The sequence below is a fragment of the Cheilinus undulatus genome, linkage group 3, assembly GCF_018320785.1.
Source record: "Cheilinus undulatus linkage group 3, ASM1832078v1, whole genome shotgun sequence".
In the NCBI taxonomy this organism is placed as follows: domain Eukaryota; kingdom Metazoa; phylum Chordata; class Actinopteri; order Labriformes; family Labridae; genus Cheilinus; species Cheilinus undulatus.
Window position 1 is genome coordinate 36,164,348 of NC_054867.1, and position 18,729 is coordinate 36,183,076.

Here is an 18,729-nt window from a genome sequence, read left to right on the forward strand (position 1 = left end):
GCTTGACTTGAGCCCACCAAAGCCCACGGTCACTGTGATGTTGGAAGGTGAACTCTGCCCAGTCAGAGGTCCTGAGAGCTATGGAGCAGGTTTTCATTGAGGATATTTCTGGGCTTTGCTCCATTCAGCTTTCCCTCAACCGTGACCAGCCTCCCTGTCCCTGCAGCCTAAAAGCACTCCGACAGCATGATGCTGCCACCACCATGCTTCACTGTGGGGATGGTATTGGGCAGGTGATGAGGGGTGCCTGTTTTCCTCCAGAAATGATGTTTAGAAATGAGGCCAAACAGTTTAGTCCTGGTTTCATCAGACAAGATAATCTAGTTTCTCACAGTTTAAGAGTTCCTCAGGTGCTTTTTGCAAACTGCAAGTGGGCTTTCATGTGTTTTGAGAGGCTTTGGTTTAGGATCTCTGGAGCTCAGTCAGAGAGACCACCAGGTTCTTGGCTACCTCTCTTACTAAGGCCCTTATCTCAGATTGCTCAGTTTGGCCAGGCGACTAGCTCTAGGAAGAGTCCCGTTGGTGCCAGACTTCTTCCATTTGAGAACTGTGGAGTCCACTGTGCTCTTGGGAACCTTCAGAGCAGCAGTCTTTTTTGTAGCCTTCCCCAGATCTGTGCCTTGAAAAAACATTCTAAGATTCTGTTTTCACTTTGTCTTTATGGGTTACTGAGTGTAGATTAATGAGAGAATCATTAATGTCAACAAGTGTAGCATCAGGCTGTGTTACAACATGAATACTGTTCAGCCCTAACAGAGGTTGCAGCTTGGTTATTATATCTATATGATGGAGCTGAAAGACAGAGTACAGCTCATTGTCAAGGAGTCAGAGGTAAAAAGTCTATTTATGATCCTTTATCTTGACTCATTAATCTCCCATACACGTTAACTAATCTCCTACCAAGAATGACAAGAGCATTAGCCTCCGAGCATATCATTCAATATGTAACACTGAGGGATAATAGCTGCCAACAGCTGCTGTGAGTATTATGAGAGGATCAAACAAGGAAGTTTGGTGATATGATTAAAGACAACAAGTGAGAAGGTGTGGGAGTGTTCAGGTCAACAAAACTTCGCCAGATGGTTTTCAATTTCCAAACTTCTAATTTGCTGGAGGCCAGCCAACAATCTGTCCATAACCTTGGCTGCTTTTTATTACTGTAGCATAGCGACAAGGTTTACTTAAGAATCTGCAAGTCATTACAGCAGAGAAAGTGGGCGATGAAATTGCAAATAAACCGAGATGACAGATAAAAAATGGGTTTGTGGTTTTATGATCTTTAACAACATTGTGAGTTTCTTTTGTTTTAAAAGTGTCAGTCTCTGGAGAAAAACACTTAAAACCGCAGCTCCAGAGCCCACTTATGTAATTAGTGACCAGTGTGTTAAGGACAAAAACAATCTTCAGCTGAGTTAAAGGCTGACGGTGATAGGGCATGACTCCTGTTATTTTTCCTTTTGTCCCTGGATGTGTGTATTGTGAGAGGGAATGTGAGGATAAGAAAGAAAGGGAGAGAGGGTCGGTGGAGATGTGGAATAGAAACAGAGAGGAAGAAAAGAGATGTAGAGAAAAGAGACACACAGGGAGAAAACTCTGGCACAGTGAGACTACCACCAGCTCATCATGCTCAGGGAATACTAATCAGACACTCCAGGAAACCAGAAAAGACTGTGGAGAAGAGGACACAGCCATTAATAGGACTGTAGTGTCTTCATTACTGACAGTCGGCTGTGCAGAGCAACATGGCTGTGACTCTCATTCAGTGATGCATTCAACACCGTGTCATTTTAGTAAGTCTCCTTTCACCACATTCCTATTCTCACTCAAAAACCATCTATTAAAGGCTCAAAGCTTACAGCCATGTCATTGGGTTTGTAAGGTTGTTTAACTGACACCATATAAAGATAATCAGTGTGTTTCTAGCACCTCCTGCACATAACATCCCTATGATACCCATGTGATGGAATCAGGGGATTTAACTTGGAGCTGGACTCATGCAGCAGAGGCTCTACAAACTTCAAGACATTCCATCTCTTTAAAACAAACATTCATCCAAGTGATAAAACCTCAAACTTCCCTCATGCCAGTCTAGCAGAATAAATTCTTGTATCAGTTTAAAGTAGAGACTCATGGTTGATTAAAGTTCAGTATTACAGTTTGTTAAAAGCTCTTCTTAGTCAGGGGATTTTTCATCCACCCTGAACACCACTGGCACCAAAGCACAGGCCTTGCTAATAAACAATAGACCAGTATCAAACTTCTCTCTCCTAGACAGGCCTCCCCACAGCATTGGCTCTAAGAAAACAGCAAATTTTTGTCACTATTTCTTCCAATCTTTTTCCACTTGAACCAATTTTTGCAACTTTTCGCATGTTTCTGCCTCTGTACCCCTTTCACCACTTTTTTCCTATGTTTGTCACTTCACCAATTTCTGGCCATTTTTAACTGCTTTTCACAATTTTTTCCAACCCATAATGCCCCCTTTTGCCTTTCTTTGCCCACTTTTGCTGCTATCTCATTTTTGTGTCTTTATAACAATTTCACTTTTGCTAGTAACTGCTCTATTTTATCCCCAATAACCCAATTTTCTCACTTTTTGCATATTTTTGCCACTTTCAACATATTTCTGGCAATTTTTAACAGCTTTTCACCATTTTCTCTCACCCTTTTTGACCCTTTGTGACTTTCTTTGCCCACATTTGCTGCTGTTCAATTTATGTCTCTTTTAACCAATTTTTGCCCCTTACTGCTCTATCTTTCCCCTCTGACCCTGTGTTGCCACTTTTTTAACTTCTTTTCACAATTGTTCCTGCCCATTTTGCCCCTTTTTGCCTTTCTTAGCCAATTTTAGCTGTGGTTATGCCCATTTTTGCCACTATTTAACTACTTTTACTGTTTTCCCTGCCCATTTTGCCCTTTTTGCCTTTCTTCACCAATTTTTGCTACCATTACACCAATTTTTTCCACTTTGTTACCACTTTTTCTGCCAATTTTTGCCTCTTATAACACATTTTTGCAAATTGCCTCTTTTTGCAATTGTTACATTAATTTCCCTTAAAGTTGGTAGTTCCCTCTACTTTATTCTCTGGCATCCTGGTGTTTGTACACATCATGCTTAGGTGAAGTCTGACATTACTTACCAATTACCAAATGGTTCCATGTGCCCACTCCACAATGTTTACAATTTTAAATGGCTTTACTGTACTACAGCATAAATCAATAAATATAATTAATTTTAATGTCGCTTTGAAAGAGTGGTTATTATTGAGGTTAGAATAAAATAGGGTCACGGTAGATTTACTTTCCCATGGACCATTATTTCCTGGCCTCCTCCTCATCATGGATGGTATTGCTCCTAGGAAAAATCACTGAAGAAGTTGCTCTACCAACAACTTTCCATCTCCATATGTCAAAACAGTCTTTTCAACACCTTTCAATCTTGTTTCCGACCACACCACACCACTGACAGACAGCATTTCCGAAAGTGCTGAATGTGCTGAATGTCAGTCATCTGAGCGGTGATGTGCCAAAAGTCACAGTTGTAGTTTTACTCAGTCCCAGTGCTGTGTTTGACACAGTTGACCTGAGCATACTGCTCATCAGCCTGGAATAGTTTGTGGGATTTTCTGGTACTGAACTGGTTCAAAGCATACTCATAAGAGAGCGACTATTTCGTGTCACCTGGAAACTGAATATGGGCGTAGAAAGATGATGCGCAACGTTTCCCAAGGGTCAATTCTTGGTCCTGTTCTCTTTAATATCTACATGCTGCCATCTGGTCATCATAGAGCATCATAACATCCCTCACTATGCTTATGCAGATGACACACAACTGTTAATCTCAGTGTCATCATATGGCTGTAGTCCCTTACACACACTAAGTAGGTACAGTAACTAGAAAAGTATCCACCCTTGGATGTTTTACCCATTTATTGATTTCATAAATCATCATGGTCAATATAATTGGGCTTTTTTTTTAACAAAAAAACATTGCAAAATCACCTTAATGTCAAAGTGAAAACAGATTTTCACAAAGTAATGTCAGTTAAATAAAAAGGAGTAACGTAAAAACAAAAGTGACTGCATAAATCTTCATCCCTTTATAATGACCTGATTCAACAGAGGTCCGGCCAATTAGTGCTAGTTGTCTCACAATTAATCAAATGAAGATCAGTGAATGTGCCTCAAATGACTGTAGTATTAAGACACCTGTGTTTGGAAGGTCCAGTCACTAATTAATCAGTATTCCTGGCTACCATTACACCAGTTTATTGAAATATAAAAGCAAGGAGTCTTATATAAAAAAATTCCAAGACCCTAAAAATCTGCTGGATTTCAATTAAATCCAGTGAAATGGAAGAAATATGGCACATGTCTAAGTCTGCCTAGATCAGACCGTCCTCACAAACTCAATGACCGTGCAAGAAGACTAGTGAGAGAGGCCCCCAAGACACCTATGACTACTCTGAAAGGGGTTACAAGCTTCAGCAGCTGAGATGGGAGAGACCCCCATACAACTGTGGCCCAGGTTCTTCACCAGTCAAAGCTTTATGAGAGAGTGGCAAAGAGAAAACCACTGTTGATGAAAAATATCAAATCTTGACTAGAGTTCAAAAAAAGTCATGTGAGAGAGACTCCATGGTCACTCCACTGCACATCACCATAAACACACCATCCCCACTGTGAAGCGCGATGGTGGCAGCATCGTGCTGTTAGCTATACGATCAAATGAATGTGGAAAAACATAGGAAAATCCTGGAGGACAATGACCTGAAGCATATAGCGAAAAATACACAGGAATGGTTTAAATTAGTGCTGTAAAAATAACGTTTAATAAAGTGGTTGTGGTTTTATTTTTATCATTTTATACATTCAGAAGACACACACCATCCAGGATACGATGAGACAAACACTCTCACCTGCATGCAGACATGCTGCAGTGCTACTCCCATAAACACTGAACTCATCTACTGATGTGCATAGCTTTACTATTTAAAAGTTTACTTTTGCTGTTGATGCTTTAAAACATCGTAGAAGGTTCATAAGCCTGATCTTTCATCACTGGCTTTCATGATGTCATCAACAAGAAGCTTCCTGTGCACTCTTCCAGGTAATGAAAAGTTGTTTATAAGGAATAACAACAGATCTTATGACAGTAACAAAACACCAATGAAGACGCAGAGAGCCAGTCAGATGGAGAGCAGAGGTAGACCTACAGCCAGTGTGTGTAGAATGATAAGGAGGATGTAAATCCATTGATTGATTTGGCCCCAGCTTCACTAACCAAATTATATTGTTGTGATATAACATCTCATTTATGAAAAGGTTGTTGATCATTATTTCATAAGCATTTATTGTGTTATTAGTCCATGTGTCTTTCAATTGTAGTCTGTAAAAATGCTAAGAGTAAAGAAAAAAAAAAAGATCATTCCTCTAATGTTCGGGTTTTAGACTCAGAGCATTAAGCAAAGCCAGGAAAAATCGATGGAGATGGAGCAATTACAAAGACATACGCTGATCATTAAGACGGTCTAAGATGAAGAAGCTTGAAATGAACTCAGACAGGCAGCCGACAAGATGGACTGGCCAATTACGTTGCTAAGTTTCCCACAAACTGTCCATCTTTGGGCAGAGGTGAAGCAAATATGTAGGTCTATGATGAATCAAACTTTCCCTAAATCCACACCATCGTATATTGAGCAACAATAAACCCTGACTTTGTTTGTGTGTGGGCATGTGCACACCAAGCTCTCATACAGTGTAATTACAGAGTCTCAGATTATCAGACTCAGGCCGACTTCTTCATTTCCTCTTGGTTTTGTTGGTTTGTGAGCGGTAGGAGTTACAGTCACAGCTGTGTGTGTCAGTGTGGTCTGTGGTGTGTGAGCGGGTCTGTGTGATGTATGCTTTACAGTAAATTGACATGTTTATATACACGTCCGCTGTGCCAACCTGTGGAGAATGACTGTGGTCTAACGCCTCCGCCTTTTTCCACTGATCAGGTTTTACAGCAAACAAGTGTTTTCATTATTCTGAAGAGGAGTCTGAGAGTCTGATCTCACTGGAGAAGATGTTGGATAACCCTCACTGATGAATAAAGATGATACAGCAGCGTCATGTGTGGGTTTGAACATCGAAGAGTCTGACTGATCTTCAACTTTTGTTGTCAGAACCAAATATCCTTCAAAGTTTAGGCTTTTTGCAATAATTTTCAGGATTCGTTAAGGGCCTCTTTTTGCGCTACTTTTTAAACTTGTGACTGATTCATGATTTTTGTGGGTGTGGTTTGAATTTCACCTAAATGTAGGCCAGTTGTATCAGAGTTTTAATTAATAACATAAGGAGCAAAAGGCCCAATAAAAAAGAAGTGCCTACAACTTTTAATTCATTATAAGGGCCCTTATATTTAAAGTCTGAACCTCATTTATTGTTCCGGGGAAGTTTTTTGGATTTTTTTTAGCTTTACGTATGATTTCATATTGTTTTCAGTTTCTTTTATGACAGAAAGAAAATTTTCCCTGAATTTTGAACCATAAACTGCGAGAAAATAACTTAAGAGATGAGTGAGCCAGTTGTTAAAGGGAAAGTAAAAAACCCTTAAAGAAACTACAGCACATTAACAGTGAAACTTTGGCTGTTCAACTACGACAAAAAAGGTAATCACAGTGTTGTTGGTTGACTCCATAGTGGCTCCATATGACTGGGGCTGGTTTTTTTCCTTTTTTATGAACTAACTGCTGCTTTCCTCTCATCTTCTTTAGCCCTCTGTCTTTCAAACTAAATGCAGGGGAGAACAGGGTTGGTTGTCACACACTGGTTGTCACACTCATTATATCTTGCCACCAGAGGCCGCTGTCTCCAAAAATTTGGTATAATGGAGAAGTGTTGGAGGTGCAACCACTGGGCACACAAGCTCTGCTTAGCTGGAGTGTGTAGATCCTACATTTACCATCACTGTAACTCAGATAGTGAATGTGTGTGTAGCCTAGTTGAGTAGGTTATAAGAGTTAGTCCTATTTGTTTTGTTCTTGATGTTGTTGTAGGCCTACAGGCTGGCCTAAAGAATTTACTAATTATTCTCTTTGCTCATTTTGTGTTAAGATGCATTAAATTATGCATTTGTCAGCTTGTCAATGCAATCAAAGTTTCAAATTTAGATCTGCCTTCATGCCTTCTTTTTAAACTTTTTCCCATTATAATTACATTGTGACAAACAGCCCTGTGATGGGATTGGTTGTCACAGTGGGTCTGAGTCTATTTGATTGTAAATTGCCTCTTTGTTACAATAAGTTGGAAAATGAGAGGGATACTTATTTCAAGCCAACACCTTAAGCTTCAGTTTAACACAGGTATGACTATTGAAAGATGTTTTCATGGAGAGCAATTCACACTAGAGTAAAAAGATTGCCAACCAACCTCGTTCTCCCCTAGCTGCTCACTTGAATCTGACTGATCTCATTGGTTACATGTGAATTCACTAAGGCCATAGTGAACCAAGGAAAAACTTGCCTGATTAATATAACACCCACTTACTGACCAATAAAATTGGTTTTAAAGAAAAAATAAGTGATCATTTGAAATCTCATGTTATCTCTAGATCAACCTATCAGTGACAGCTTAGTCAGTGAGCCCTGGCTAGTAGTCTAAACAAAGTTAAAATGAATCTATAATTCTGTTTTCAGCATTTTGTGTTGTACTAAAACAAAAACTGACTCAGCCGGCAAGCGTGCACCGGCCTATATTCATGTGATTTCTGAAAATAAACAATACTGAAAAAAAAAAGGTTATCACAACACAAAAACTGTTTAGAAGTATGTACAGAATAATTTCAGATTATTGTTTTTGCCTTAATTTGAAACAATAAAAATAAGCAGGACCCACTTGTTCCAGCCTGTGGTGTGTAATATCCAGACATAAATACTGTCCAGACAACAGTATCCACCGTATCCCTGGCAGCTCTACTGTAGATATGATTAATACGATTTCTAAGTTGCTGGCTAAAGTGGCTAACCCCCAACAGCGGTTGAGTTGGATGGAATTAGGGCTTGGTATTTCCCACGGCCTCACATTATGATTCACATCACTATACAGAGGCCACAATACAATACGTTTTACCACACATGTTGATTTGTGGTAATAAACATGTTGTTTATTACTAAAATAAAGTGCTACCACAAAAACTAAAAGAGGCATTAAAAAATTTCCTATAAATGTTGTTTTCAATTTCTGCCTTTCTATTGACTTTCAGGTGTTTAAGACAAAAAAAAAATACAATAATTGAGAGGTACATTATTTAATAAAAATGACAAATCCAATTTTTTATATTTTTTTCATCATACTGGAGAAGTGTATTTCTGGTTTGTGAAGAAAACCATTTAAATTTCACCATCATGAGAATGATGTGTTCGTCCATTTCTGTAAAGAACCAATCCTTGGGACAAAACCAGTAACACTGACCTGACCACTTTGGTGCCGCCTCTGATGACCTGCATGTCCACGTTACAGGTGCCATTTGAATGTGAGACCAGGTTGATTTCTGAGAATTCAGCCTGAAAGAAAAGACAAAACCAATCCATCAGAAAAAAACACATTTACCTTCTTCCTTATAAACTGATATGAATAAATCAACTTTTACAGTACGTTTACGCATCACCTTTGTCCACACCTTTGCAGCTGATTTTGAAAACAACTTCTTTTTACATTAATTTTGCCATAAAGGAATCTAAATCATGAAACTGGAGCTGTGAAATAATGCACATATTCTTGTGTTTGCTGTGGGTGCTAACAAGGTGAGGATTTCTCTGTGACTCATTGCTGCTGACTCTGGTCTCCTCTGATGCCTATTTTTGTTTCTGTGGTGTAGCTCGAGGTTTTAATTTAACTGTCAACTCCTATTAGGTGTGAAAGTGTTCTGTGCGAAACCCCAGAGAAAAAGATTCATATCAAATACAGCAACCAAACCAAGATTCAACCAATATGAAACCGACATGTCACATACTCTTAGCTCTGTAACTACATTAAGCACTAAATAAGAGCTATGTAACACCAAAACTATATCTAAAGTGTGTTTTAACATTTCTAGGTGGTTTTGTTATGTACCAGAGAACACTGTCATCTAAATGAAAAGTGCTTTATGTCAAGAAAATCTTTGTGTAACTCAGACTTCTGTTAGCCACTGCTAATGTAAAGAATTTTTAGGCTTTTTTATGTAACTGCATTTACATGTCTATGGTCAAGGTTTTGTTGCTAGCATGTTAATGTTTAGCATATAATACATGTTATAGCCGAGGTTCAACGTTGTAGTTTAGCCTGTTAGCATGCTATTGTTAGCTAAACAGCAAACACAGCTGAGACAGTCATTTCAGTTGTTCTGCAAAGTAAAATTTAAGCATATATTTACCAGGAGTCACCATCTTAGTTTAGCCTGTTGGCCTACTAGCATTTGCTTTATAGCATAAGGCATAGGAACAGCCATACGTCAATTTCCTTTTCTCTTCTAGTAAGCTGTAAATGTTATGATAAAGTGTTTACCAAAAGGTTCAGCCCTATGCTAATTCCCCTTTCCCTCCAGTAAGTGGCTGTAAATGTTACAATAAATTGTTGGCCAGGAAATGCAATCTTAGTTTAGCCTGTAGACAGCTAGCATTAGTGAACACAAGTCAAAGTTAGACTTCTATAAATTTTACTGTATTTACTTTGCCTCACTTTAGCCTTTAGTATGCTAGCACTAGCTTGTTAGCATCAATAGAAAAAAGCTGTCTAGAAACAGAGACCTGTGGTTGTCTAACCAGTTCTTCTGCCTGTAAAATGTGAGCAGACATTTGCCAGAGTTCACGATCTTAGTTTATCTTGTTAGCCTACTAATTAGAGATGCACTGATGCCATATATTTCTAGACCAAGTACTTACATTTAAGTACTCCCAGGGTTAAAACTGAACTTTTTCAACTACTTTTCACTGTGGCTGGTGGACTTAAATAACTACCAGTCACAAACTTATTTCCCCAAGTATTCAAGTTATAGACTTTTTAATAAGAGGGAGTTGTTGCACAAATAATCCAAACTGTTTCTTATTTTAAACTGAATTTTTCAACAAATGTGTCCTGTACTCAGGCATGCAAATGTCTGCTGTGCCTCCTACTGGGACACTGTAAAGTCTTAGGTAATTTTCTGCATAATAATTTGTAGACTAACTTAAATTTTATATTTTTTGTGCATTTTCTGTAGTCTCAAGCCAAAACACAGTACATTAGAGTACATTTTGAAATACTTCTACTTAACTACATTCTAACCAGAGTAACTGCGTTTTTACTTGAATACATTACTCTTGTTCTTTTTTCCTCTCTGTTGACTACACAATAGCACATAGAGAGAGAGAGAGAAAGTTTCCACATCCCAGAACAGCTGTTGTGCACAGAAAAAAAAATTTAAAGTCTCACGGTTTAAACATTTAAGAGTTGATTTTAACTCCCAAGGTGTGATTTAACTCCACTCTGAGTGAAATGGCCTTTATTAGTGTTGGAATTATTTGACAGTGTTCATCCACCTGTGCAAGTACAACTCTTTAAATTGAACTAAGCTCCACCCACTTCAATCTCAAAATCTGGAGGGATGTGTGGGCTAAGTTAAAGACCCTGTAAAGTGAAATCCAAAGTTTGTGTCTTAACACTCTTGATATGTTGGAATCTGGTTGCTGTAAACATGTGAAAACACTGAGATCTACATGTGACTGAATGTTGGATTTAGACTGTTAGAAGGTTTTACATCTCTTTCCTGGCTGGGTTTCATGTGGGCGGGGCCAATATGTGGGCTCATGCTGTCATGAAGCCACAGTAGGGAATGACCGCGCCCCTCTAACACTACAATCTAAAACCACAGAGCAGTTCATCTCAGTCCAGTCTGTTGTTAGCTGATGTCACTGCCTTTATTGAAAGTTAACAGTCAGTTAAATGCTGTTTTTTGTTCATTATGAGGTAAATTTGCCAAATCTATCAGCCACAGTGGTCTATGGTTCATTTAAAGCAGTGATACTCAACGTGCGGCTCTAGAGCCACATGTGGCTCTTTTGTGATGATTTGTGGCTCTTTTATGTCATAATCTGAAATATTATTCCCCCAGAAATCCTCAAAAAAGGTAAACTTTGACCTCAGAAATTATCCATTGCAAGTCACTTTTATCAGTTTGTTTGTATTCCCACCTTTGTGCTGCTTTTTGCCCATTTCGGTCACTTTTCACTCATTTTTTTACCACATTTTTGACACTTTTTTGACACTTTTATGCCCCTTTTGGACCATTTTTGTCACTCTTTACTTAATTGTGTCACTTCTCACCCATTTTTACCACTTATCTCTCAGTTTTTGCCATTTCATGAAAAGGTGTCACCCATTTTTGCCACCCTTAATGAATTCTTAGTGCTACTTTAACCCGTTTTTTGCCACTTTTCAACTCTTAGATTGTGGCACTTGCAAAGGTATTTTTCAACAGTTTAGCTCTTTGCTTGAGTAACACTGATTTAAAGCATCATAACAGAGATATGAGCCAAAAAACAGACTTTGTCTCTTCTTCTAAAGTAAAAAAAAAAGGCCAAGAGACAGACAAGTGGCAGGAGTGCTTTCCTCAATTTAGATTGTAGCATTTTTTCAATTTGAGAGGATCTTATATCTCCTGAGTGGGCGTGGCTTCAGCTCGTTAACAGACACGCCCACACCATCCTGGAGCAGATTTTACTGCCTCATTTTTCGTGATTTTGAAGCTTAATTTTATAAACTTAGAGATGTTTCATCTGACTGAAATTTGACCTGGAGGCTCATAACACAGTGAGCTGTCATACAACAAACCTAAATACAGATTAATTTTCACTTTACAGGGTCTTTAACCATCATGCACTTCGGCAGAGTGTAAAGATATATTTGTGTGTGCTCATTATGTATGCATGTATGTGTTTAGCTGTGTTTGGATGTTGTCTGTGGTTCTTCTGGTCATGTTTCTTGTGGATCATTGTTTTTGATGTGAGACACATTTGCACCATTAGTGAAGTTATCAACTGAGTTAGAATTCCCACCCATAACTTTAGGAGCACCTACAAGGTGCACAGTGCATTTTTTTTAGCAGTATGATTTCCTTGCTTTAAGGTTGACTCTCTGCTATCTTCTTGTCTGAAGAGACCCAACTTGCCAAAGATAGTTAAGTCTATATGCGTTCAATTAACACTGTAAAATTTGCGGTGTATTATATTATTATTATAGTGATGCGACTTTACTTGAACAACCTGGTTGGAGATCTGCTCTCTTGTGTTTTTGCCAATAAAGATCATGTTGTACTGTAAACTCCTAGTAGTTACTCAGTACTTGATGTAAACTTTAAATGAGATACTTTTACTTGAATAGACTTATAAACCAGTATTCTACTCTAACTGCACTTTTACTTGAGTGCAGTAGAGTGGTACTTTATCCACCTCTTCGAGTACAGTATCTGCAGTTTTTATGAGTAGGAGTACTCATAGTTGGGTATTGGCACCAAAACCCTATATAAGGTAAAGAGGAGCATCAAAGAGAGAATGATTTACCACGTGGCAGTCTCTCCAATAGTTGTGGTTAAGTTTTACCCTGCCAAGTTCTTTCAAGTAACTTCTAACTTGCTGTATAACCAGAGGGAGTGACTCTTAAAGAGTCTTAAATAGTCCTGTGTTTCATTGAAAATGTGCCAGGGAATCAGTGTGAGCTTTTGCATTTCCATATCAAACATAAATATGGTGTCACTTAACTTTAATCTCCTTACTAAGCCCCTAAACCTTTAACAAGAGACTCAAGAGTGTTGTAGTCGCATAAAATCAATATGATACCTGCTCCACTTTGATGTCGTAGTCTCCGAGGACCTTCTTTCCCCGAAACACTTTGGCCCTGTACGAAAGGAGAAGAGAAAAGAGCTTCAGTTTCACAGTCTCAGTTGTCTCTGCCGCCCTCTACTGGACATCACACTCCCTCTGGGATAATTCAGGGAAAGAAAATGGATGCCTCCTCATGCTGTGTGTGAAAAAAAAACCTCCCTGAGTTGGACTTTTTAATCTGTTGCAGGATGTTTATCATAATGAGCTTTTTGAAAACCTTCAACACAGATTAGTGAAGCTGAACCCAAAGTGTAATTAGTTTCATTTCCATGCATGGTGACATTAAAATCAGGGTAAAGCAGCAACTCTGCTGCAATATTAAACACTGTCTTGGAGTCCCAGTGATGAATGTATCCAATAACAGGGCCTTTCGATGTTGACTTCTTAATATCTTTGCTGCCACTTGCTCTGCAGTGATGTACACACAAATTACAAGTACACACACACACATACATAGTGAGCAGGCAGATGGAGAGCAGACAAAGACAGTGAAGCTGCCAGCCAGCACACAAACAAACAAAATACATAGGACATCTCATTTTACATAACACCATAAATGGAGCGCAGATGGTTTTTAGCCTCTGTCCACCATCTTTGCACATACTTGAAGATAAATAAAGCAATAACCAAGAGCATGAATAAACAAAATATCTTTACAGCCTTAAAGACTCATGTTTCCCTCTTATTTACCATTTTTCCACAACTTCTGTCTCATCAGCAGGTTTTAAATCCTCCATTAGAACCATTAATCCCCAACCAAACACCGTGCCAAAACATGCACCGATGCTAAATCCAATCTCATTTGCACTCATGGTTCCTCTTGTTGACAATTAGATAAAAAAATGTATGTCAGAGTTCTTCCATATAACCTCACAGGACCTCTGATAGTGCAAGATGGAGCCATTTGGCTTGTTAGTGTGGCTCATTAGGATCACACACTGAAACACTCAGAAACACTGAGGGCAGGATGCCATAACTTCCAACAATCAATAACCACGACAGCAAAATTAGTGGCCTTAGAATTACAGCTGTATTTCCTTCTTCAGTGCTGCTAGAAAGGGCAATTCTATTATTGTGAGTGTTTTCAGTACTAGGAGACGCTTGAACACTCTTCTTTGCTGCTGGGATGTCACACAAACATCAATCAGTGACACCTGTATGGCTGTTTTATTGCAATAAAACAGCACATATTGAAAACTCATCATCCTCTGAAGAAAATAAAACTAATTCCCAGCAGCGTTAATTCAAAAGTTACTTTTGCCTTCCCTAAAGGATTGTGAAATCAACAATGTCTAATCCCTTTGAAGGGGTCTAAATAGGCTCCATATTCAGTATCTGCACTGCACAGTACAGAGCAATAGGCAAAGACATGGGATGTCAGACCAACGCAGTAATGGACAATTATGTTGTTAGGCAGAGAGCCTGCAGATGTAGCCTTCTTATTTAATTCCTCCAAACAGCATCATGTAGCCGCCAGAAAGCAATAAACATCATGTCCTTCGAACAGAGCTGGAAGTGAGTTACTGATGGATGTGTCTTACAGGAAGAACAAAATACAGCTACTGTTTTTCAATTTTCTGGCATAGAAAAAAGTTGTTGATTTCTTAATGGTCACATATTATGCAAAATACACTTTTCAGGCTTTTCTAGCAAAAATATGTGGCTCTGGCCTGTCGACAACCCCCCAAGAATCAGACCCCCCCCCCAACCTTTCAAAAAAAGTGTGCTGAAAAAAGCCATTGTCAGATTTTCCCCTCATGATGTCATGTGGAGAGTTAGCACCGCCTCCAGGGTCAGTTGGCCCTCACCCATAAAGCCACATACATTTCCAGAGAGGGGCGGAGTCAGGGGTGGAGTCAGACAGCTCATTAATATTTAAAGCCACAGACAGAGAAGGGCTGAAACAGAGGGGTTTTTTTAGACATGCAAAAATCCAATACTGGAGTATCTTTTCAGCAACAAATTTCACAGGCATGTTTTGGGGACATCTGAGGCCTATATAATTTTGTCTTAAAGAGGTAAAATAAGTGACCTTTAAAACTGCCTTCTTGTTGTTTTTTTGCCACCAGGGGGCAGCAGAACAAGCTGCAAACACGATTCTTAACTTTGAATGGGTTGGTAAAGCAATTATACCCACACCATTAACACTATAAAGACATTCTTAATTCTGAAGGGGTTGTGCAAAGGTTTCATGTTGTTCTTAACAGTTTTATTTATCATGTTTATGTCAGAACTTACAATCTGGGCAACCCACATTGTGCCATATGGACTTGGTCGTCAGTGTTCTCTCTTTTGAAATGTTAAAAGCTTTTATTTGTAAGTAGCATTGATGTGACAGCTAAATGTGCTGCACTGGAGTCAATGTCAAATACATCTACCATGACATTGTAGGGCATCATAACTAATCATATCATATTGCACCACACTGTACTGCACTAAACCCCACACCATTCTACAAAGTTGTATCATAATGCAATGCAACACAACGTACATCATCATATAGTTTTGTATTGTGCCATACTACACTGCACTGCATCCCATTGTGACACTATGTTGCACACCCTATTTAACCATATTGTATCTCAGTATGTTGTATCATGTCACATCGTACCACACTGCATCCAAATATAACACTACATAGCTCACTCTATTTAACTATGCTCGATCATAGTGTGTCATATCATAACAAATAATATCGTATCATATCATATTGTATCATTGTACACTGCTCTGCATCCCAATGGAACAAAATGTAGTGCACCCTGTTAAACAATACTGTGTCATAGTGTCACACTGTATCGAATGGTATTGTCTACCATCATATTGCAATGCATTGTATAGTATCCTATAGTTACGTATTATTTTTGTACTACACTGCACTGCCTTGGAATGCACAAAAATATATCGTACTTTATTTAACCATATTGTATCATCGTATCATAGTGTAGTGTATCGTGTCACCCTGCAGCACGCTGTTCTGAACCTGACCCCATCTTATCTTGTTGTGTGAATTTGTAATGCAGTTCACTACATTGTTTTACACTACATTGTACTGCATCCCAAAGAAACACAACACACAAAAGACAGGCAAATACAACAAAATGCAATGCACCATAGTCATACTGTATCATACTGTACTGACAGTATTGTAATGTACAATCATGTTGCACCACACCATGACATTTTACTATGTCACATCCCATGTTAGTCAAAAGCATTCTGATATTTATAATATACTGATAAGATCTGCAGTAGGGATGTAAAGGTACGTGTATTTGTTCTGTACTCATTCGGTACGAGCCTCTCGGTACGGTATCGACATGTACCGAACGGATACATGTGGAAGGAAACCAGAGCGCAACTCACTGTCACACTGTCCTGGCAACCATACAACCACAGCAAACAACAGCAACAGCCTGAATATTCCCAGATTAAAGTGTCCTGTTTAGGAGCACTTTGTTTCCAAGTGAAATACAACAGTGGACAAAGACAACAACAGTAGTGCTGACATTATTCAGCAGGTGTATTGCTGACAGCACATCATCCAGCGGATCAAAGGCACCTCTCAAACAAGAACGTCACTGTAATGAGAAGGAATAACAAAAAGTCTAAATTCATGACAAAAGTTATGAATTTTCTGTGATTTTAGATCTTTTTATTATAGCGCTGGTGTTCTGGACCTGTGAATTAAATTAACTCTACCTTCAAGCTTCAGCCTCAGAGGAGGGGAAGAGGGGACTCCATCATGTCTGCAGCTTCACCAAAGGTAAAGTTATCCTCAGATTTCACATGGCTCTAACCTCTTTATCTGCCAAGATGGGCTGTAAAAAGTTCTCTCAAACTTTGTAGTAGGTCCCATTAGTTAAAAAGTAATCCAGTGCTGAAATCTGTGTTGAAATCAGCAGGATAGATGTTAATTAGCATACTTAACAAGATAACTTACGGTTGTATGATGATGTGTTCAACTTGGCCGAGAAATTTTAGTGTTTCAAGAATGGGTATAAATATGTCAATATATCAATTCAAATAACCTAGTAATTAAAAAATGCATTTATTTATTAATATCCTTCTTCATTAAAGACCTTTTGGAAGGAGGTTGCAGCATTATTAACAATCTAAATGTATTTTAATACAATTTAATAAAATAAAAAGAAAGAATTCTGATTTTTATTCACTTTAATTACAGTATCAAAAACGTACCATGACATCAAAACCAATACCGAAATTTTTCCGTACTGTTGCACCATTAATCTGCAGTGAATAATTTTGTAAAACTTAAAAATATAACAGTAATATTACAACCCTAATCAGCATATGAGTATTCTTCTTAGCTGAGCTATAACAAAAAAAATGTAAATTCTCTGATGTTTCCTCCCTTATAACTTTATTCTAGTATTATCATGGGCCATTCTCACTTTAGGCCCTCATACAACGTGTTCCCCTTTTGTCCCCAGTCTAGATAACTTCTGCTCACTGTACAACAATGTAAGACACAACAATGTAAGACACCACAAGTATTTATTTTCTTATTTGATTAGCTTCAGACAACAGAGGAGCATTTATTTACACTTGAAACACAGAACCATGTTCACCACTTTACTCTGTATCAAGCAAAGCAGCACTGTGGCAGCATGCCAACACAAACCTACAACAATCATGGTGAACATGTTCATATTCAGCTCTAATCAGTGCTTCAGATATTATTATTCAAAGCCTGTAAATCAATGATGACTTGCAGTGATTGTTCATGTTCTCAAACTTGTTTTATGAATCCATTTGATCAGCTACTTCTTGTTGTACAGAATGAACTGTGCTTGCCTTGTGTGTTCAGTACATTTTAATTATATTCTGTGCATAATTGAATCTTGTTTTGCTACAACCATTTAATTTGTAATTGTTTGTTGTGTCAAAAATCATAAGCCCCTGCTGTAAACAATCCAGCCCCCCTTAGAGCTCCCCAAATAACACCCACAGCGCTGCTCTGCTCTCTTCTCCCACACCATACCACTTTGGTTTCCCAGCTTGTAATGTGATTTACAGCTTCACTGAGCAGCTAATATAGCTATAGATTTTAGTCCTGTTAGACTAAAGAAAACAACCATTATTGTTGCAGTTATATATCATCGCTGACAGGTCGTCTTTATAGTTTGCTGTACTCAATTTCAAGCGCCCACTGGTGTCTGATAATAAGAGAGTTAAAGCATCAAAGACTGCAAGTCAGCAATGATTTCTTCACTCAAGGCATGTGTGGTGCCTTATCAAAGAGTTAAGACCTTAAATATCTAACTTCAATGAAGTTAGATTTTTGAAATTTAAAGGTACTACAGGCCTACATCAAATTTTCGCTCTCAATTTGACTGTTTCTCGGTTATATAACTTTTTTAGATGCATTTTTACATTATGTGAAATATTTCCAACAGTTTTCAAAGCTAGAGGAATCTGTACCTGATACCCTTTGTAAATGGAAATGTCTTTCCATGGTGATCACCATGGCTAACTGCGGCAGACATGAAATGCTCAAACTTACTTTCAAGACTGCTACATTAGGAAGCGTGAGCTGTGACTGAAGCTGCCGCTCTCTTGCTGTATCTCAGCCCTGGTTTGTGCTGCTTACTTATGATGGCCCGTGATTATTCTCAGCCACCCAAGAGCCCCCCATAACACTGTAATACCCCTCTCTTCAACAGACAATAAACTGGCAGTTGGACCCTTCTCAGTACTTAGTTGAAGCAGTATTTACAGCTGTGAGTCTTTTTTAATATGCTGCAACAAGTTTTGAACACCTAGACTGGTAGATTTTCCGCAATTCTTCACAAATCCTCTCAAGCTCAGTCAGGTTGGATGG

At 38.5% G+C, this 18,729-nt stretch overlaps 1 protein-coding gene across 1 annotated transcript in view; it reads right to left on the minus strand.

Moving 5' to 3' along the window:
* The window catches only part of syn2b (synapsin IIb), a 142,876-nt gene that overhangs the window by 43,618 nt on the left and 80,529 nt on the right, over positions 1 to 18,729 (minus strand). The window contains exons 2-3 of the mRNA XM_041782706.1: positions 12,840 to 12,897; positions 8,458 to 8,549 (exon numbers count right to left, since the gene is read on the minus strand). Of these exons, the coding sequence (XP_041638640.1) occupies positions 8,458 to 8,549; positions 12,840 to 12,897 (150 nt within the window). The remainder of the gene's footprint in view (positions 1 to 8,457; positions 8,550 to 12,839; positions 12,898 to 18,729) is intronic.